At 59.0% G+C, this 20,022-nt stretch overlaps 1 protein-coding gene across 19 annotated transcripts in view; it reads left to right on the top strand.

Annotated features, from left to right (window-relative positions):
* The window catches only part of ANKRD11 (ankyrin repeat domain containing 11), a 232,400-nt gene that overhangs the window by 174,505 nt on the left and 37,873 nt on the right, over positions 1 to 20,022 (top strand). For 10 of the 19 annotated variants that reach the window (XM_074028025.1, XM_045382571.3, XM_074028033.1 and 7 more), the window contains 2 exons: positions 2,414 to 2,556; positions 18,707 to 18,845. In XM_074028025.1, the coding sequence (XP_073884126.1) occupies positions 2,470 to 2,556; positions 18,707 to 18,845 (226 nt within the window). In that variant the 5' untranslated portion in view covers positions 2,414 to 2,469. Of the gene's footprint in view, positions 1 to 2,410; positions 2,557 to 18,706; positions 18,846 to 20,022 lie in introns of all 19 variants that reach the window. The other 9 variants (XM_074028026.1, XM_065537112.2, XM_074028030.1 and 6 more) reach the window with 1 other exon arrangement.

Here is a 20,022-nt window from a genome sequence, read left to right as displayed (position 1 = left end):
GGCCACAGACTCACATTTGGGATCAGGACAGTGGACTGTACCAGGGTGAAGACCCCATTTATCCATCCTGAGCACAGGCAGTCTGGATTTTTTAAAACGTTACTTCGTGATAACCCTTAAACTTCTAAACATTACCACGGAGCTTCTAGACAGCCATACGTTTGAACAGCCTTCCCTGAGTCAGGTGCTGAGATGCCAGTTCTCCAGGCTGAGACGTTCCAGCTTTGTGGTGGGAAACTGGAAGAGAATGTAAAATTCATAGGTTCAGGTAGAGGGAGAAAAAAATCTCTGGCCTCAGCCATCAGGGATGATAGATGGAAACACCTGCTCACCTGCACTGCGGGTGGAGGCGACAGGCAGTGAATACGTTGACCCGACCTGTCCCTCTCTCCAGAATAACTTTAGATGTGTTCTTGTGCCAGTTAAATACCAAGACAGCACTTTGTGGGATTTTATCATTTATTTTGGAAAGACAAAGCAGGCCGTGAGATGGTGTTGGAGGAGAAGCATCTTGTGGTCTCGCCCAAGCCTGCATCCAGGGGCAGGTGGCACACGGCCTAACCTTTAGCTGACAGGGTGGAGGTGGCAGAGGCTCGGAGTGGAGCTGCGGCTCACAGATGGGTCTGCACATCGTGTTTCAAAAGCCACACTTTGCATGAGTGAGATGGGTAAATACAGGGGGAGCAAGTTGCAGAAGCCGCTTCTCCCAGCACGGTCATGCACGGAGGTGCTGATGTGGCGAAAAGAGCGGAGACGCGTACGCAGTTCAGTTTGTATGAGATGTTTTCTTTTTTCTTTTTTTTTTTTTTTTTTTTTTGAGACGGAGTCTCACGCTGTTGCCCAGGCTGGAGTGCAGTGGCGCGATCTCGGCTCACTGCAAGCTCCGCCTCCCGGGTTCACGCCATTCTCCTGCCTCAGCCTCCTGAGTAGCTGGAACTACAGGCGCCCGCCACCGCGCCCGGCTAATTTTTTGTATTTTTAGTAGAGACGGGGTTTCACCGTGGTCTCGATCTCCTGACCTTGTGATCCGCCCGCCTCGGCCTCCCAAAGTGCTGGGATTACAGGCTTGAGCCACCGCGCCCGGCCTTGTATGAGATGTTTTCTAACTGACGATGTGGTGAGGACGTGACGGGAGGACAGTGGCTTTGGGCATGGGGGCGTAGGTGTGTCCCCCATTCCTCTTGTGAGTGCACCTGGGAGGCCTGACTGTGATGGTGAACAAACCTGGAAGGCCTGCAGGCAGGGAGGAGGCCCGTGCTCTAAAAGTGTCCGTGCCAGGTGTGGCGTGGTGAAGTTGGTGCCGCCACAGAAGAGACCAGGATGAGGCTGGGAAGGAGGAAGTGCGCTGGCACTGCGTGTCCTAGAGGGGCCGCCTCAACCACGGGGGCCGGGAGTCGGAAGCAGGGGCTCGGGGAAGGCCTCCCCCAACTGCCTGTTGGGTTTTCTGCAGGAAGAGTGTGACGGGGCAGAGCGAGTAGTTTGGGAGTGGCTACTTTGGAAAGTTCTTGCAGGCTTTGTGCTGTAGGCGTGCTTTCTAGTTTCCTTTACCTGGCTTTGCACTGGTTTCAGGGTTTCAGGCTGGGCCTGGCCTGGGTGTGGAGTTGGGTAAGAATGTGATTGGGTTGCATGGGAGCCCTTGACTGTCTACGAATTTGCCAGCCCTGAGAGGGGCAGTCTCTCCCTGGCCAGAAACTTCTTAAGATGCCAAAATTTCCTAAAATAAAACATGATTAATAAATACAAATAAAACATGATTTATACAGTATGTGTCCTCAGATTTCCTGGGAAACCCAGGAGCTGGAGCCTGAGGCCCAGGGGGGCGTCTGCTTCCATGGGCGAGGAGTTGGGACCTCGGAGCTGCCGGGACTCCCTCAGAGACACCCCTGGCCCACCAAGTTAGGAACTGGGTGTGCAGAAAGCATAGGCCTGGTGGGGACAGGAGCTCCTTCCCAGGTGGTGAGTGGACTGTGAGGCTGAGGCTGTGGACGTGACCTGCCAGACCTGAGGGCTGGGTACTGCACTGCGTGTCGTGACCTTGCCTGTGCTGCGGGGAAGGGACTGCCTTGTGGCGCCTGACCGTTCTGGGTGCATTCTGTACCAGGCGGGACCCAGGATCCAGGTGCTGCTGGCTGCCACCCAGAGCACAGCCACACCCTAGACCATGTGTCCCTTTCTGCCACCACGAAGTGCTTGACCCTTCTCTGTCTCCTTCCTGCTCAAAGCTGCCATTCCTGTTGCTGGCGACCCCTTCATGGGATGCGCATCCTGAGGAGTCCCTTCCTGGGCCTGGGCCTGGCCCCAGCCCTGATCAGAACAGCTGCCTGCCTTGACCAGTCGCTGAGTCTGTGTGAGAGTGGATGAGTTGGTGCTGCCTCTGCGTTCAGTGACTTGTGCGTTTTCTCTTTTGAAGCAGACGGTTGATGATGAAGGGCCGGCCGTGTAAATGAAGATCGGGTGAGGAGCAGGACGATGCCCAAGGGCGGGTGCCCTAAAGCACCACAGCAGGAAGAGCTTCCCCTCAGCAGCGACATGGTGGAGAAGCAGACTGGGAAAAAGGTAATGCTGCCCGTCACCCCTGTGCCCCCCCCCACCCCTGTGCCCCCCACCCCTGTGTGCTCACCCACCCACATGGGGATGAGGTGGGAACGGGGTGCTGCCCGCACGTGGCCTGTTCTCCGCCCTCCGGCCCTTTCTTTGCGCCTCTGTCTGCAGGCAGCACCTCAGTGTGGCTGCACGTTCTACCCCCAGAAATCCAGGATTTCTGTCCTGGCGTCCGTAAGGCCTGTCAGGTATTCGGGTATCCTGACTGCAAGCACTGCTGGGGCATGTTACTTCCAACTGTGGTTTATTCCAAATGTGAACAGGAAAGTGGGATGTAAATCTAAACCCCTGCGTTTTATTTGTGTGCGGTTAATGCTGATTCCTGGGGTGCAGACTTCCTGCCTTCCAGTGTGGGGGGTGATGCAGTTTCCTGGGGTACAAGCTTCCTGTCCTGCAGTGTTGGCAGGTGCTGCTGGGTTCTGAGGTGTTAGGAAGTACTTCCTGTCCTGCAGTGTGGGGGAAGACGCCGAGTTCTAGGGTGTGCCCAGCGAATGTGAACTTGGACAGATCCGGGGTCAAGTTCAGGCTTTGCCATGTGTTATCTTTGTGACCGTCAACAAGTCAGGAGTCTCCTGAGTCAGCTTCCTGTCTCTGCAGCAGGCACAGGAGTGTCTGGTGGAGTGAATGGTGAGGCAGGGCCGTGCTGTGCAGGATGCGTGTCAACTCCTGCCATCCTGCCGCCGTCGTCCTTTGATCCTCGTGCCTCCTTGCTCCTCCTGACTGGCCTGTGTGGCAGGCTGTTCATCTGTAACCTGTCTGACCCTCAGTGGTCCCTGGTGGGCAGGGTCCCCTCACCGTGTTCCTGGTTGCCAGTTGCTCTGGGCCACCTTCTGGTCCCCAGGTCACTACCTGTGAGGCCTCTCGCTGCTGCCTGTGCTGCTGCGCTGCGGCCTCTCTGCTCACGTTGTGGGTTTGGTGTGAGCTCGGCAGGGATTCCACATGGGAACATAACCAGCAAAACTGCCTTCCTCTCAGCAACTACATGGTGGCGATTCAGGTCACTTCTTTTTGGTGAATTGTGAAGCATGTTGTGAACCCGGACATGTGCGGGTGCTGAACGACAGCAGCTCCGAGACGCTTGATGTCCGGGCAGTGTCCAGGCGTCTGCTCCCACTTGCTCAGTCCCGAGCTCTGGTGCCGTGTGCAGGGCCGGGTGGGTACCATGGCTTGCGGCCACCAGTGAAGGATGAGCTGAAGCCAGTGCTTGGCCAGCACCACACTGCCGAGCTCACACGCGGGGACGCACCTGTCTGTGAAGCCTGTGGAGAGTCTGGGTTTGGCAGTTGAGGTGGGCGTGTCCTGCTGAGCTCCTGAGGAGGTGGGTGTCAGGGTGCCGATGTGCACCTTCAGCGGTGAGACAGAAAGGCGCAAGGGCAGGTCACGCTTCCTGGTGGTTCCTGCTCTTCTGTGGCTAAGTGCTCAGAGCGCTGGGACAGCTTTATGTTGCCGCCCTGGCCTCATCTTCCTCATCTTGTGGGGTTGGGTCCTGGGACTCAGCATTCACAGGGAGCAGCCCAGCTCTGCAAGGGTGCAGAATACTGTGCACACGGCCCAGGCCTCGCTGCCGTCCTCTCGAGCTCCTGCCACTACCACCAAGCTTCGGTTTCGGCGTGCTCCATGCCTCCAGTGAGCACTGTCTCCCAAAGAGGTGGTGGATGGTGTGGTTTCACCCCGAGAGTGTGGAGGCGTGAACTGTGTATTTGGATCAGAACCCCGTCATGTTCACATGGGTGATGCGGGCACATGGGTGATGCGGGCACATGGGTGATGCGGGTGGGGTTCCCGGGACCTCAGAATGTCTGTGAAAGGATTTCTTGGCCTCTGCACCTGGGTTGTGCTCTGCGAACAGAGATGTTTGGGTTGTGCCCTCGAGAGTCTGATGCTGGAGTTTGGAGTGGCTGTGCGAACGGACCGCTGAGTGAACCGGGCCCGCGCTTCCTAGAGGACCCCAGCTCCGTGCCCGCAGGCTTTAGGGTCAGGGCGGTGGTGGTGGCCTGGGTAGGATGCAGAAGGCGTGTGAGCAAAGGAGAGCCTGGCACTGGTGTTGATGGTGAGGTGGCGACTGTCACTCCTGTTCTTCTCTGTACCTGGGCTGATGAAGATGAACAAGCAGTGGAGGGAGGAGGGAACTCTCCTGGCTCAGGTCTCAGAAATGCTGATTGAGGAGGTGGTTCTCTGAGCCGCTTGACACACCAGCAGGCTGGGCGTGGTGGAGCCCTCCGTCAGTGGACTTGCAGGGAAGGCCGTCCAGGCAGGGTAGCGTGAGACGAGAAAGGCCCGGAGAGCCACAGAGAGCAGGTCGTGTTGGCGCACGAGGCAGGGTATCGTGATTTGCAGACAGCCTCAGCCCTGACGCCTGCTCTCAGCTGCTTCGAGTTGTTCTCTTGCTTAAGGAGAAGAGAGACTTGATAAACTGGTCCTCATGTTGTCGCTGGGAGCTCTGTTCACACATGTGCTGTGAGGGATGCGTGGATTTCACTCTGGGCTTTTCCAGTAAGGTAGCTGTGTTCTGGGTTCGGGTGTGTGTGTGTGTGTGTGTGTGTGTGTGTGTGTGTGTGTGTGTGTGTGTGTGTGTGTTGGGAGGGGTGGTTGACAGGGTCAGTGGTACAATGTGTGTGTGTGTGTGTGTGTGTGTGTGTGTGTGTGTGTTGGGAGGGGTGGTTGACAGGGTCAGTGGTACAGTGTGTGTGTGTGTGTGTGTGTGTGTGTTGGGAGGGGTGGTTGACAGGGTCAGTGGTACAGTGTGTGTGTGTGTGTGTGTGTGTGTGTGTGTGTGTGTTGGGAGGGGTGGTTGACAGGGTCAGTGGTACAGTCTCAGCTCACTGCAACTTCTGCATCCCTCCACACCCCTCCACCCTGCCCCACCGCCCCAGGCTCAAGCAATCCTCCTACTTCAGCCTCCCTTGTAGCTGGGACCACAGGAGCATACCAGCACACCCTGCTAATTTTTGTATTTTTTGTAGAGATGAGGTCTCACCATGTTGCCTAGGCTGGTCTCAAACTTCTGAGCTCAAGTGATCCTTCAGCTTCGGCATCACAGGCAGGAGCTACCAGCCTGTCCTGTTGCGTTTGTTGGTTTGTTTCCAGCTACTCACAGTAAAGCCAGGCATTTTCCTCCTGCAGGCAGACAAATTTTAAATGCATTACAGGCAGTAGGGAGCTCTCAGGCCTAGTGGAGCTTTCTTAGCTTGAACAGTAGCTTGAAATAGAGCGCCTGGGAAGACGCACTCCTGGTTGCAGCTGCTATTAGAAGAGGCTGTATTCCTTAGGGAGGAAGTGACCTCAGAGGGCCAGAACTCAGGTGCACACGTCTGACCTGCCTTCTCCTGGTACAGGCTGGAACGGTTTCTGCTCAGTTTTCTCCCAGAACTTCCCTTTTCTCCAGATACAGTTTTATGTTATCAAAAACAATGTATTTTTAGATTTTTCCAAAAGAATCGTGATCTCAGTGACATACACATGGAAGATGGAAACGGAGCCCATGACTCTGCAGTACATCCTGATGCCGTGCTGACCTGACAGCTTGTGCGTGTCCCTTGGGCTGCACCAGTGAGCGCAGTGGCAGGTGTGTCAGAGAAAGGGCCCCTCCTGGAGGCGGTTTCTCACCACTGCCTACCATGGACTCTCAGAACCACCAAGCTGCCTCAGGAAGAACCATCAGGTGTCTGCATCGTTGAGTGTGTTCTGATCCAAAGGTGTCCAGGGCCACGGAGAACAGTGTCACCCCCAGCCCCGTGGCACAGTCACCCTGTCTCACTGAGCTCTGTGCACGCCACTCGGAGTACAGACAGCCTCACAGTCTCCTGAGCGGCTGGAGCTTGTTAGGAACCCACATTCGCAGCCCCGCTCAGACCCGGCAAGCTGTGTTGAGGCCGAGAAGCTGGAGGTGGCGCCCACGGGCATGGAGGCTGCAGTTGAGAACTGAGCATGTGGGCCCTCCAGCGAGTCTCAGCAGAAACACCCCCAGTCTATGCCAGTTACAGACTCACATCTGGTCTGAGGCCCCTTCCAAAGGTAGCTTTGTCAGCACTGCAAGTGGGGAGCTGTGAGCTCTGTCCCCCGAGATAAGAATTCCAGAGTGACCTTAGCTGAGAAGCTGGGAAGCGCATGGCCGGGCCTCGGCACGTCCCACCTCAGGCTGTGGCCTCACGAGCAGGTCTGGGTTGGGGTCTGTACTCAGAGCAGAGCCCAGAACTCACCCTCGTGCTTTGGGAGCAGCAGGAGGCCGTGTCTGACGGCGAGAACACAAGAGGGTAAAGCTGGGCTCAGACAGCCCTGAGGCCGCTGTGGGCCCGCATGGGCGCCTGGAGAGGGTGGTTTCTGTCCGTCGTTTCACTAAGGCAGAAAAGGACATAGAGCAGCATCACAGAGAAAGCCGGACTGGCCAGGCTTGCTGGACTGGGGTCCACTTCTCTTCCCAGTCCTAGGACTCAGAGCACAGGGCCTGTGGCTGGCCAGCTCCTGCCATTTCTGCTCACCTGACAGTTGGGCTTCCCCCACCACCCGGTTCACACGCCTGCACGCTGCCTCCGCCCCACCCTCCCCTGCGTTACTCCTCTCTGTGGAACACGCCGTCCTCGTCTCCTCCCACCGGAGGTTTAGCTCTGAAGCAGCAAATTTGCATTCTCTGTGTTCTGAGCTCTGCCACATGCTGTCTGCACTGAGGCTCACCTGGTACTGTGAACGCCGAGCTCCTCAGGTTCTCACATCACCTTTAAGAAGTGGGAGTTCTTGGCCGGGTGTGGTGGCTCACACCTGTCATCCCAGCACTTTGGGAGGCCAAGGCACGAGGATCACCCAAGGTCGGGAGTTCGAGACTAGCCTGGCCAACATGGCAAAACCCCATCTCTACTAAAAATTCCAAAATTATATGGGCTTGGTGGTGCACACCTGTAATCCCAGCGACTCAGGAGGCTGAGGCAGGAGAACTGCTTGAACCCGGGAGGCAGCGGCTGCAGTGAGCCAAGATCACGTCTCTGCACTCCAGCCTGTCTCGCTGCCTCACTCTGACAGAGTGAGAGTCTGCTTCGGGGAAGAAGAAAGAAGTGGAAGTCCTTCCCTGTGTTCCTGATTCTCATTATTAGAATAAAGCAAACACTTCCCACTTTAGAAGAAAAAGCCGAGGAAATCCCCTTGGCTCTGGGTCCTTAGACAGTGGTGCATAGGGTGCTCTGAGCAGCCCCCATGTCTTCACTCTTGCCCAGCTCCCAAGATAGAAGTCCACTCTATTTAATTTTTTCCTCTAGAACTCATGCTGTCTCTTAAAATCCTATCTTTGGCAAATGAAGGTCACAGAAGTTTTTCCTGTGTTCCGTACGTTTTAGAGTTTTAGTTCTTAGACGTAGGTCTATGGTCCATTTCTAGTTATATTGTGTGTGTGGTGTGAGGTGAGCATGGAGGTTCCTGTTTTGTATCTGGATGGGTAGTTGCTGTGTCAGGACTACCCTGATGCCAAGGCCAGACAAAGACACGGCAGGATAAGAAGACCACAGACCAGCGGCCTCACGAACACAGACATAAACATTTCAGAAAGAATTTCAGCAAATTGAATTCATCAGTTTATAAACTAAAATGAATCATGTACCATGACCAACCAAGTAGGGTTGATTCCAAGCATTCAAGGTTGAACCTCCAGTATCAATCAGTTTGAGTTGTTCTATTATTAGACGGAAAAAAGAAAACCCTGTGATCATACCAACTAATGCAGCAAAAACATTTGACAAAAGTCAACACACTCATTATTTTAAAAAGAATTCCGCAAACTAGGAATAGAGGGGAATTTCCTCAGCCTGATACAGAGCATCTGTGAAAACCTGCAACTGACTTCATATTTAACGTCAAAGACTGAATTCTTTCCACCTAAAATTGAGAACAAACACTGGCCTTCTCCACCACAATCAGCATCGTCCTGCAGGCTCCAGGCAGCACGGTCCACTACACGAAAGTCAGACTGAAGAGGAAAGAGGAACACTGTCTTTACTCGGAGACATCTAGTGAGGAAAGCCCAAGACGTCTGTCCGAAAGCTGCAAGAATCAGTGAGCGTAGCGTGGTGTTCCAGTGTGCGGAAGTGTATTTCTAAATACTCATAAATAATAGAGGGCTGAAGTTGTAAAAATATGTTTGCAGCAGTATCAAAAATACAGATACTTTTGGGGTAAATTTGACCAAAGGTGTGCTGCAAAACCTGTACCCCGAAAGCTGCAAAGTATTCCTGAGAGAAATTAAGCAACACCTGAATGGAGAGTGATACAATATTCATTATCAGGAGACCCTCAGATCTCTCTCCACATTGATGTATAGTGTCAGTGTGATGCCAACCAAAATCCCCATGGGCTTTTTTGGGTAGAAATTCATAAGATGATTCCAGAGTTAATAGGGAAATTCAAAAGACGTGGAATAACCAAAGCCGCCTTGAGAAAGAACAGAATTGGAGGACGCAATGTGGTGTCATCGCTTCCTCTTGGCAGCGGGACAGGCCCATGGGCGAGTGGAACAGAAGAGAGCCCACAGGCCGACCCCCCACACAGGCCGATCCCCCACACAGGCAGACCCCCCACACAGGCCGACCCCCCACACAGGCTGACCCCCACACACAGGCCAACCCCCCACACAGGCCGACCCCCCACACAGGCAGACCCCCCACACACAGGCCGACCCCCCACACAGGCAGACCCCCCACATAGGCCGACCCCCGCACACAGGCAGACCCCCCACACAGGCAGACCCCCCACAGAGGCAGACCCCACACACAGGCAGACCCCCCACACAGGCAGACCCCACACACAGGCTGACCTCACACACAGGCAGACCCCCCACACAGGCAGACCCCCCATACAGGCTGACCTCACACACAGGCAGACCCCCCACACAGGCAGACCCCCCCACACAAGCAGACCCCACACACAGGCAGACCCCCCATACAGGCTGACCTCACACACAGGCCGACCCCCCGCACACAGGCCGACCCCCCGCACACAGGCAGACCCCCCACACAGGCCGACCCCACACACAGGCAGACCCCCCATACAGGCAGACCCCACACACAGGCCGACCCCCCACACAGGCAGACCCCACACACACAGGCCGATCCCCCACACAGGCCGACCCCCCGCACACAGGCAGACCCCCCACACAGGCAGACCCCCCACACAGGCAGACCCCACACAGGCCGACCCCCCACACACAGGCAGATCCCACACACAGGCAGACCCCACACAGGCCGACCCCCCACACAGGCAGACCCCCACACAGGCAGATCCCCCTACACAGGCAGACCCCCCACACAGGCAGACCCCCCATACAGGCTGACCCCACACAGAGGCAGATCCCACACACAGGCCGACCCCCCACACAGGCCGACCCCCCACACACAGGCCGACCTCACACACAGGCAGACCCCCCACACACAGGCCGACCCCACACACAGGCAGACCCCCCACACAGGCCGACCCCACACACAGGCAGACCCCCCCATACAGGCCGACGCCCCACACAGGCCGACCCCCCACACAGGCAGATCCCACACACACAGGCAGACCCCCCACACAGGCCGACCCTCCCACACAGGCCGACCCCCCACACAGGCAGACCCCCCACACAGGCAGACCCCCCACACAGGCAGACCCCCCACACAGGCAGATCCCCCACACAGGCCGACCCCCCACACAGGCAGATCCCCCACACAGGCAGATCCCCCACACAGGCAGACCCCCCACACAGGCAGACCCCCCACACACAGGCAGACCCCCCACACAGGCAGACCCCCCACATAGGCCGACCCCCGCACACAGGCAGACCCCCCACACAGGCAGACCCCCCACACAGGCAGACCCCACACACAGGCAGACCCCACACACAGGCAGACCCCCCATACAGGCCGACCTCACACACAGGCCGACCCCCCACACACAGGCAGACCCCACACACAGGCAGACCCCCCCATACAGGCCGACCCCACACACAGGCAGACCCCACACACAGGCAGACCCCCCACACAGGCCGACCCCACACACAGGCCGACCCCCGACACAGGCCGACCCCCCCCACAGGCAGACCCCCCACACAGGCAGACCCCCCACACACAGGCCGACCCCCCACACAGGCAGACCCCCCACATAGGCCGACCCCCGCACACAGGCAGACCCCCCACACAGGCAGACCCCACACACAGGCAGACCCCCCACACAGAGCCCCCATACAGGCTGACCTCACACACAGGCAGACCCCCCACACAGGCCGACCCCACACACAGCAGACCCCCCATACAGGCAGACCCCACACACAGGCCGACCCCCCACACAGGCAGACCCCACACACACAGGCCGATCCTCCACACAGGCCGACCCCCCACACACAGGCAGACCCCCCACACAGAACCCACACAGGCCGACCCCCCACACACAGGCAGATCCCACACACAGGCAGACCCCACACAGGCCGACACCACACAGGCCGACCCCCGACACAGGCCGACCCCACACAGGCCGACCCCCCACACAGGCAGACCCCCCACACAGGCAGATCCCCCTACACAGGCAGACCCCCCACACAGGCAGACCCCCCATACAGGCTGACCCCACACAGAGGCAGATCCCACACACAGGCCGACCCCCCACACAGGCCGACCCCCCACACAGGCCGACCCCCCACACACAGGCCGACCTCACACACAGGCCGACCCCCCACACACAGGCCGACCCCCCACACAGGCAGACCCCCCACACAGGCAGACCCCCCACACAGGCCGACCCCACACACAGGCCGACCCCCCACACACAGGCCGACATCACAGGCCAACCCCCCCACACACAGGCCGACCCCCCACACAGGCAGACCCCCCACACAGGCCGACCCCACACACAGGCAGACCCCCCCATACAGGCCGACCCCCCACACAGGCCGACCCCCCACACAGGCAGATCCCCCACACAGGCCGACCCCACACAGGCCGACCCCCGACACAGGCCGACCCCACACAGGCCGACCCCCCACACAGGCAGACCCCCCACACAGGCAGATCCCCCTACACAGGCAGATCCCCCTACACAGGCAGATCCCCCTACACAGGCAGATCCCCCACACAGGCAGACCCCTCATACAGGCTGACCCCACACAGAGGCAGATCCCACACACAGGCCGACCCCCCACACAGGCCGACCCCACACACAGGCCGACCCCCCACACACAGGCCGACCTCACACACAGGCCGACCCCCCACACACAGGCAGACCCCACACACAGGCCGACCCCACACACAGGCAGACCCCCCATACAGGCAGACCCCACACACAGGCCGACCCCCCACACAGGCCGATCCCCCACAGAGGCCGACCCCCCGCACACAGGCAGACCCCCCACACAGGCAGACCCCACACACAGGCAGACCCCACACAGGCCGACCCCCCACACACAGGCAGATCCCACACGCAGGCAGACCCCACACAGGCCGACCCCCCACACAGGCGACCCCCCACACAGGCAGATCCCCCTACACAGGCAGACCCCCCACACAGGCAGACCCCCCATACAGGCTGACCCCACACAGAGGCAGATCCCACACACAGGCCGACCCCCCACACAGGCCGACCCCACACACAGGCCGACCCCCCACACACAGGCCGACCTCACACACAGGCCGACCCCCCACACACAGGCCGACCCCCCCCACACAGGCAGATCCCCCACACAGGCAGATCCCCCACACAGGCAGACCCCCCACACAGGCCGACCCCACACACAGGCAGACCCCCCACACAGGCCGACCCCACACACAGGCCGACCCCACACACACAGGCCGACCTCACAGGCCGACCCCCCCACACAGGCCGACCCCCCACACAGGCCGACCCCCCACACAGGCCGACCCCGCACATAGGCTGACCCCCGCACACAGGCAGACCCCCCACACAGGCAGACCCCCCACACAGGCAGACCCCCCATACAGGCCGACCTCACACACAGGCCGACCCCCCACACACAGGCTGACCCCCCACACAGGCAGATCCCCCACACAGGCAGACCCCCCACACAGGCCGACCCCACACACAGGCAGACCCCCCCATACAGGCCGACCCCCCACACAGGCCGACCCCCCACACAGGCAGATCCCCCACACAGGCCGATCCCACACACACAGGCAGACCCCCCACACAGGCCGACCCCCCCACACAGGCCGACCCCCCACACAGGCCGACCCCCCACACAGGCAGACCCCCCACACAGGCCGACCCCCCACACAGGCCGACCCCCCACACAGGCTGACCCCCCACACAGGCTGACCCCCCATACAGGCCGACCCCACACACAGGCCGACCCCACACACAGGCAGACCCCACACAGGCAGACCCCACACACAGGCAGACCCCACACAGGCCGATCCCACACAGGCCGATCCCCCACACAGGCAGATCCCCCTACACAGGCAGACCCCCCACACAGGCTGACCCCGCATAGAGGCAGATCCCACACACAGGCCGACCCCCCACACAGGCCGACCCCACACACAGGCCGACCCCCCACACACAGGCCGACCTCACACACAGGCCGACCCCCCACACACAGGCCGACCCCCCACACAGGCAGATCCCCCACACAGGCAGACCCCCCACACAGGCCGACCCCACACACAGGCAGACCCCCCACACAGGCTGACCCCACACACAGGCCGACCCCCCACACACAGGCCGACCCCCCACACACAGGCCGACCTCACACACAGGCCGACCCCCCACACACAGGCTGACCCCCCACACAGGCAGATCCCCCACACAGGCAGACCCCCCACACAGGCAGACCCCCCACACAGGCCGACCCCCCACACACAGGCCGACCCCACACACAGGCCGACCCCCCACACAGGCAGATGGGACAGGCTGACCCCCCACAGGCAGATCCCCCACACAGGCAGATCCCCCACACAGGCCGACCCCCCACACAGGCAGACCCCCCACACAGGCAGACCTCACACACAGGCAGACCCCCCACACACAGGCAGACCCCCCCCATACAGGCAGATCCCCCACAGGCAGATCCCCCACACAGGCCGACCCCACACACAGGCTGACCCTGCACCCTGCACACAGGCCGACCCCGCACCCCACACCCCACACACAGGCAGACCCCCCACACACAGGCAGATCCCCCACACAGGCCAACCCCCCACACACAGGCCGACCCCCCCCACACAGGCAGACCCCCCACACAGGCAGACCCCCCACACAGGCAGACCCCCCACACAGGCTGACCCCCCCATACAGGCTGACCCCCCACAGGCAGATCCCCCACACAGGCAGACCCCCCACACAGGCAGATCCCCCACACAGGCCGACCCCCCACACAGGCCGACCCCCCACACAGGCAGACCTCACACACAGGCAGACCCCCCACACAGGCAGACCCCCCCCACACAGGCAGACCCCCCACACACAGGCAGACCCCCCACACAGGCAGACCCCCCCCCATACAGGCTGACCCCACACAGGCAGATTCCCCACACAGGCCGACCCCACACACAGGCTGAACCTGCACCCTGCACACAGGCCGACCCCGCACCCCACACCCCACACACAGGCAGACCCCCCACACACAGGCAGATCCCCCACACAGGCCGACCCCACACACAGGCTGAACCTGCACCCTGCACACAGGCCGACCCCGCACCCCACACCCCACACACAGGCAGACCCCCCACACACAGGCAGATCCCCCACACAGGCCGGCCCCACACACAGGCTGAACCTGCACCCTGCACACAGGCCGACCCCGCACCCCACACCCCACACACAGGCAGACCCCCCACACAGGCAGATCCCCCCCCCATACAGGCTGACCCCACACAGGCAGATTCCCCACACAGGCCGACCCCACACACAGGCTGAACCTGCACCCTGCACACAGGCCGACCCCGCACCCCACACCCCACACACAGGCAGACCCCCCACACACAGGCAGATCCCCCACACAGGCCGGCCCCACACACAGGCTGAACCTGCACCCTGCACACAGGCCGACCCCGCACCCCACACCCCACACACAGGCAGACCCCCCACACAGGCAGACCCCCCCCCATACAGGCTGACCCCACACAGGCAGATTCCCCACACAGGCCGACCCCACACACAGGCTGAACCTGCACCCTGCACACAGGCCGACCCCGCACCCCACACCCCACACACAGGCAGACCCCCCACACAGGCAGACCCCACACACAGGCAGATCCCCCACACAGGCAGTTCAGATACCAAGGCAGCTGAGCCGGGAATGGAACCGGAGGGGCTGGATGGCATCTCTGTGCTGCAGTCAGTGGACAACACGATTCTCGTTCTTATAAGAAAGATTGTGCTCTGGGGAAGGGTATCAACTGGACATGGCCATTTTTCAGTCACTACAACTTTCTCTTTGCTGTGTGTGTGCTTCCCATGAGTGGAAGTCATGGTGTGATGGAGAATCTGCATGTGACGTGTGCAGAGCCTACCTCGCCAGGTGACCAGCGGGCTGGTGGGCCCGGCAGGGCCTTGTGCCACGGCTGTCACTATCTGGTGGTGCTTGGGGCATAGTGGGGCTTTATAAGAGGTGCCTGATAAGGATTGGATTTAATGTTTGAGGTATTTGCATTTAGAAAATGAGAACATTCTGTAGCACGTGCAGGTGGTTCCTGCCAACAGTCCTCTTGTGCTGGTGAGGAAAGCTCAGAGGGGCCGAAACAGGGCCTGTCCCACCCCAGCTGCCTGGCAGGCTCTGAGCCCAGGTTGATGGCAGCCGCCTTCCTGGTGGCTGTGCCACGCTCCCCATTCTGGGCAGCTGGAGGCGAGCCTTGTGTCACACAGGTGCCTTGCCCGTGCGTGCTTTTCCCTCCACAGCTCGTTGAGGTGTAAGGAGCTGGGAGGTGAAAAAGAAACTTGTGAGCTTTTAAAGTGAACTATAGATATGCATTATTATAACTGGTAATTTCATCTGTAAAACCTGGGATAATCACCACCCAGGTGAGAATACACAATATTCCAGAGTCCTCGGGGCCTTCAGTAACGTTCCCCATTCCAAAAGTCACCTCTGCCCTGACTTCTGTCTCCACTGGTAGGTTTTGGCTGTTGAGATTTCCGTGGGAGACACTGGTTGCTCCACAGTGTCTGACTTGCAGGATTTTGCTACTGTTGGCATTTGGCATTCTCTCCCTTTGTGACTGTGGTCATGCCCAGCATTTGTGGGCCCTTCTGTCAATGAGCCAGTGTGCCCCAAGAACCACCAGGGAACCCGCATCCCTGCCAGCGCTCAGTGTGTGGGCCTGACGTCAGCAACGCTGACAGGTGTGTGGACGGGCACGTGGACGGGCATGTGGTGACGTCACATGGTGGTGTGGTGTGTGTTTTCTTCTGGTGGTGAACATGTTCTCCTGTGCTGTCTTCTAGAAGCTTCCATGTGTGAAGAAAGGGATTGAGCCCAGTCTGATTCCAGAGGAGGGCTTCTCTTTGGGGTACAGATATTCCCAGCTTGGTTGCCAGATGCATCTGCCACTGTATGCATAGGGCTGCTCCGCGAGGCTGCACACACCTCCTGTGTTTATTGCGCGCACCCCTGTTGTTTACTGTGCACATCACGTTTTCATGGCGCTCACCCTTGGAGTTTATGCTATGCACCCCCCTTTCCATGGTGCGTACACCGTGTTCATGGTGCACACCCCATGTTTGTGGTACACACCCCCCGTGTTCGCGGCTCACATCCCCGGCGGTATTCCATTTGTATTCTAGAATTGTTCATTTGCCTTTGGACGGGCAGTTTAGTTGTGTCATTTTTTGTATTACGAACAAAACAGCCTTTGAACAGCCTTGTGCTTGTTTGTGAACGCGTCATGGGAAACGCACCCGCAGCTCTCCCTTGAAGCCTCGCCGCGTTTGCTGGGGTCTGCTGAGCCTGTCTTCTCCCAGCTGTCCTGGTGGAGGTGCTGGTGTGCATCTCCTCGTGGCTGTCATTTGCATTTTCCTGATGAGAAACACCGTTTCGGGTGTCCATTGTCTATTTGGGTATTTTCTTTAGTGAAGTGCCTGGCGGAGGTGCCTGTAGGCAGTCTTGCCTTGACCGTGGCCCTGAGGACAGTGTTCCTTCTGTCCAGGCTCCCGGAGGCCTTGATCAGTTTGGGGCTTTCCTCCCACATCACAAAACTGGAATTTCATCACAGGCCTTTTCTGGAGCTGTTGAAATGAGCACATGGTTTTCCTTCCTTTATTTTCTTAGTGTGGTGAAATACATTGCTTTTTAAATTTCTTGCATTCTCAAATCTGTTCTTGTTCCTATCATTTGTGTTATCTTTTTATATATATCCTGTCTGTGTTCATAAAGTATGTTGGTTTATAATTTTCTTAGTGTAGAATGCCCTCATCAGGTTCTGAAATGCAGGTTATGGTGGCCTCTTCACATGTGTAGTAGAACCCACCCCTCATCAGGTTCTGAAATTAGCGTTATGGTGGCCTCTCTTCAGATGTCTGATGGAACCCACACACTGGGCCAGGGGTGTTCTCGGAGGAAGGAGTTTAAGATTGGGGCTTCTTCCTGGTGTGTGCCATTCTTTCCTGTCATTCCCCGGCCCCGAGGAGGATGCCTCTCACATTCCAGGTGGGGACTGCACTCCAAGGGGGCCATAGAAAAGCTCAGTGGAGCTGCCGCCAGGCAGCAGATGAGCTGCATCTGGGCACCCAGGCCGAGGGCCGGAAGGACCTGCACTGCTGGGGTGGGTGTTGCGTTCCTGAGGCCCCGTCTCCCCAGAGATCCATCTGGGACCCTCCTCCTGTCCCCGTGTCTCACTGGAGAGGTGGGCACATTGCCATGGCTCTGGTCTGCTTGGCAGCTTCTCTTTAACTCCATTTGCCCTGTGAGCTTGCAGCATGTTCTCGAAAGCGCTCTCATGGTCACTCAGGGATGTGTCTGGTTAACTGCCAGGTTTGGTGGATGCAGTGTTGATCAGTCAAGCTAGAAGATGCATCTGGGTCCCGGGAGGCAGGACCGTGGCTGGGGATGCTTGGGCTTCTCCCAGGGGCAGTTGGGCATCTCAGCCCTGGAGCAGCTGAGGCCTCCAGTGTGCTGAAGGCACCGCTGACCACTGCACACGGTATTTGCCGGCAGCTTCCCTAGGGAAAGTTCCAGAAAGAAGGCTTACTGATGGGGAGAGGGGCTGTGTGTGTCGCACCGTCTGCCTCCCCACGTCCCGAGTGCTGTGTGCGTCACACAGGCTCCCTTCCCCATCCCCAGGGCACGTCTTCCAGCCAGTGGATTATGCCATTGAGGCAGTGCTTGCTCAAGGCCAACCTTGGGGCCAGGGCTGGATGGAGTTGGGGCTTCACAGTCCCTGCCCTGCTTCTTGCCTGGTGGGTGGGCCCTGCATTTAGGCCTGCGAGGGGCTCTGCTACCCCACAGGGACTCCTTCCTGGAGCTCCAGGGAGGGCAGAGATGGGGCTAGGGGCTGCTCAGTGGCCTCTGGAACAGTGGAAAAGTCCATGTTCGGGAATGGAAAAGGCAAAACTACAGCACAGCCAGTGTGAAACAGGCAGAGGAAGACGTGCTCTGACAGAACTCAGAACTCAGGCTACAGGGAGCCACACCCGGCCACTCACCTGAAGACATGCCCCCCCCGAGACCCTGCTGGCCTTCACTCCACAGGAGGCTCCTGATGGGAACTTGACTGTGTGTGGCAGCGCCACTCTTTTGGGAAGGCAAAGCCCTTGTTTTTCCTCATTGTTCAGTACCTCCCAGAAAGGCAGGAGTGGAGTGGGAGGTAGCACGTGTCTGTCTCCTCTGCTTTCTCCACACACACACCAGTGATTTCCTGAGCGTCCCTCCGGTGTGCAGGATGAGAAATGGGCCAGAATCAGGGCTGAGCCACAGCCCGGCCCCAGGCTTCTGGTGAAGGTCCTGCGGTCAGTGACCCGCCTCACACAGCCACACCTCACACAGCCACGCCTCACACAGCCACGCCTCACACAGCCACACCCTGGGGCGCAGGGAGGGGGCTCGCTGCCCAGATAAGAGATCTGCTTCTCCTGGCACATGAAACCAAATCTTGAGAGCTTAAGAATGTAATTTGGGAATCACGATTGAATGTATCCCTTTCTTTTCTAGGATAAAGATAAAGTTTCTCTAACCAAGACCCCAAAACTGGAGCGTGGCGATGGCGGGAAGGAGGTGAGGGAGCGAGCCAGCAAGCGGAAGCTGCCCTTCACTGCGGGCGCCAATGGGGAGCAGAAGGACTCGGACACAGGTACCAGCCCGCGGCCCCTCCTGCACTCAGCCCTCCACAGGCTGCCCGGAGCAGCCCAGGCAGGGTGTCCCCAGTCCCCGCACCTCCAGCTTTGCACTGGGACCCACGGTAGCACCCTGCACGCCGTCTAGGCAAGGGGCAGCAGGGGCGGGGCACAGGCCCCCACGTGCCACCTCCTCTTCACCCGAGGCTCAGGCCCCCAGGGCTGATTGGAGAGCTTCACTCTCGGGTCCCACACGTGTGGAGATGCACCCGGTGCGTGTCCAGCCCTGGGCGAGGTATAGGGCTTCTGACCTGTGGGTCTTCTGACAGCTGGACACGGGAGGGAGACAGTGGTTCCCCTCAGGGCCACAAAGGCACAGGAAGAAGCTCCATTGCTTGTAGTAAAAACCAAAGGGAGCCCTAAAAGTGAGCAGGAGGCAGGGAAGTCTTCCCAAGCGCAGGTGGGATCTAAGGCTGCAGAGCAGGAATGCGTGTGCTGTGTGCATGTGCCTATGCCAGAGTGTGTGCCTGTGTGTATGTGTGCCCGTGTGTGCCTGTGTGTGTGCACGCCTGTGTGTGTGCCCATGGGCACATGCCTGTGTATCTGTACATGTGCCCGTATGTGCCCATGTATGTGCTTGTGTGTGTACCCGTGTATGTGCTTGTGTGTGTACCCGTGTGTGTGCACCCATGGGCACATGCCCATGTATCTGTGTACATGTGCCTGTGTGTGCCCATGTGCTTGTATGTGTACCGGTGTGTGTGCATGTGTGTGTGTACCCGTGTGTGCCTGTGTATGTGCCTGTATGTGCGCCTGTGTATGCCCATGTGTGTGCCTATGTATGTGTGCTTGTGTGTGCCCATGTGTGTGCCTGTGTATATGTGCGCCCGTGTGTGTTCCTGTGTGTGCCCATGTATGTGTGCTTGTGTGTGCCTGTGTATATGTGCGCCCATGTGCATATGTCCGTGTGCCTGTATGTGCCCATGTGTGCGTGTTCATACCAGTGTGCCCGTGTGTGCCCATGTGCAAGCCCGTGTGTGTTCATGTGCACACACTCCTGGCGGGTTCAGCGCCTCCTGCAGTGCCCCTTCCAGTGGATTCTGTCTTGAGCTGCTCAGCGGGGAGCCCAGGCCTCTGTGCTGGCCGTGCTTGTTCTTTGGTGATTCTTGTGTCCAGAGGCCTCCTTGTCCTCCT

The sequence above is a fragment of the Macaca fascicularis genome, chromosome 20, assembly GCF_037993035.2.
Source record: "Macaca fascicularis isolate 582-1 chromosome 20, T2T-MFA8v1.1".
Taxonomy (NCBI): domain Eukaryota; kingdom Metazoa; phylum Chordata; class Mammalia; order Primates; family Cercopithecidae; genus Macaca; species Macaca fascicularis.
Note: the sequence above shows the minus strand (reverse complement) of the source record. Positions and strands in the feature narration are given on the sequence as shown.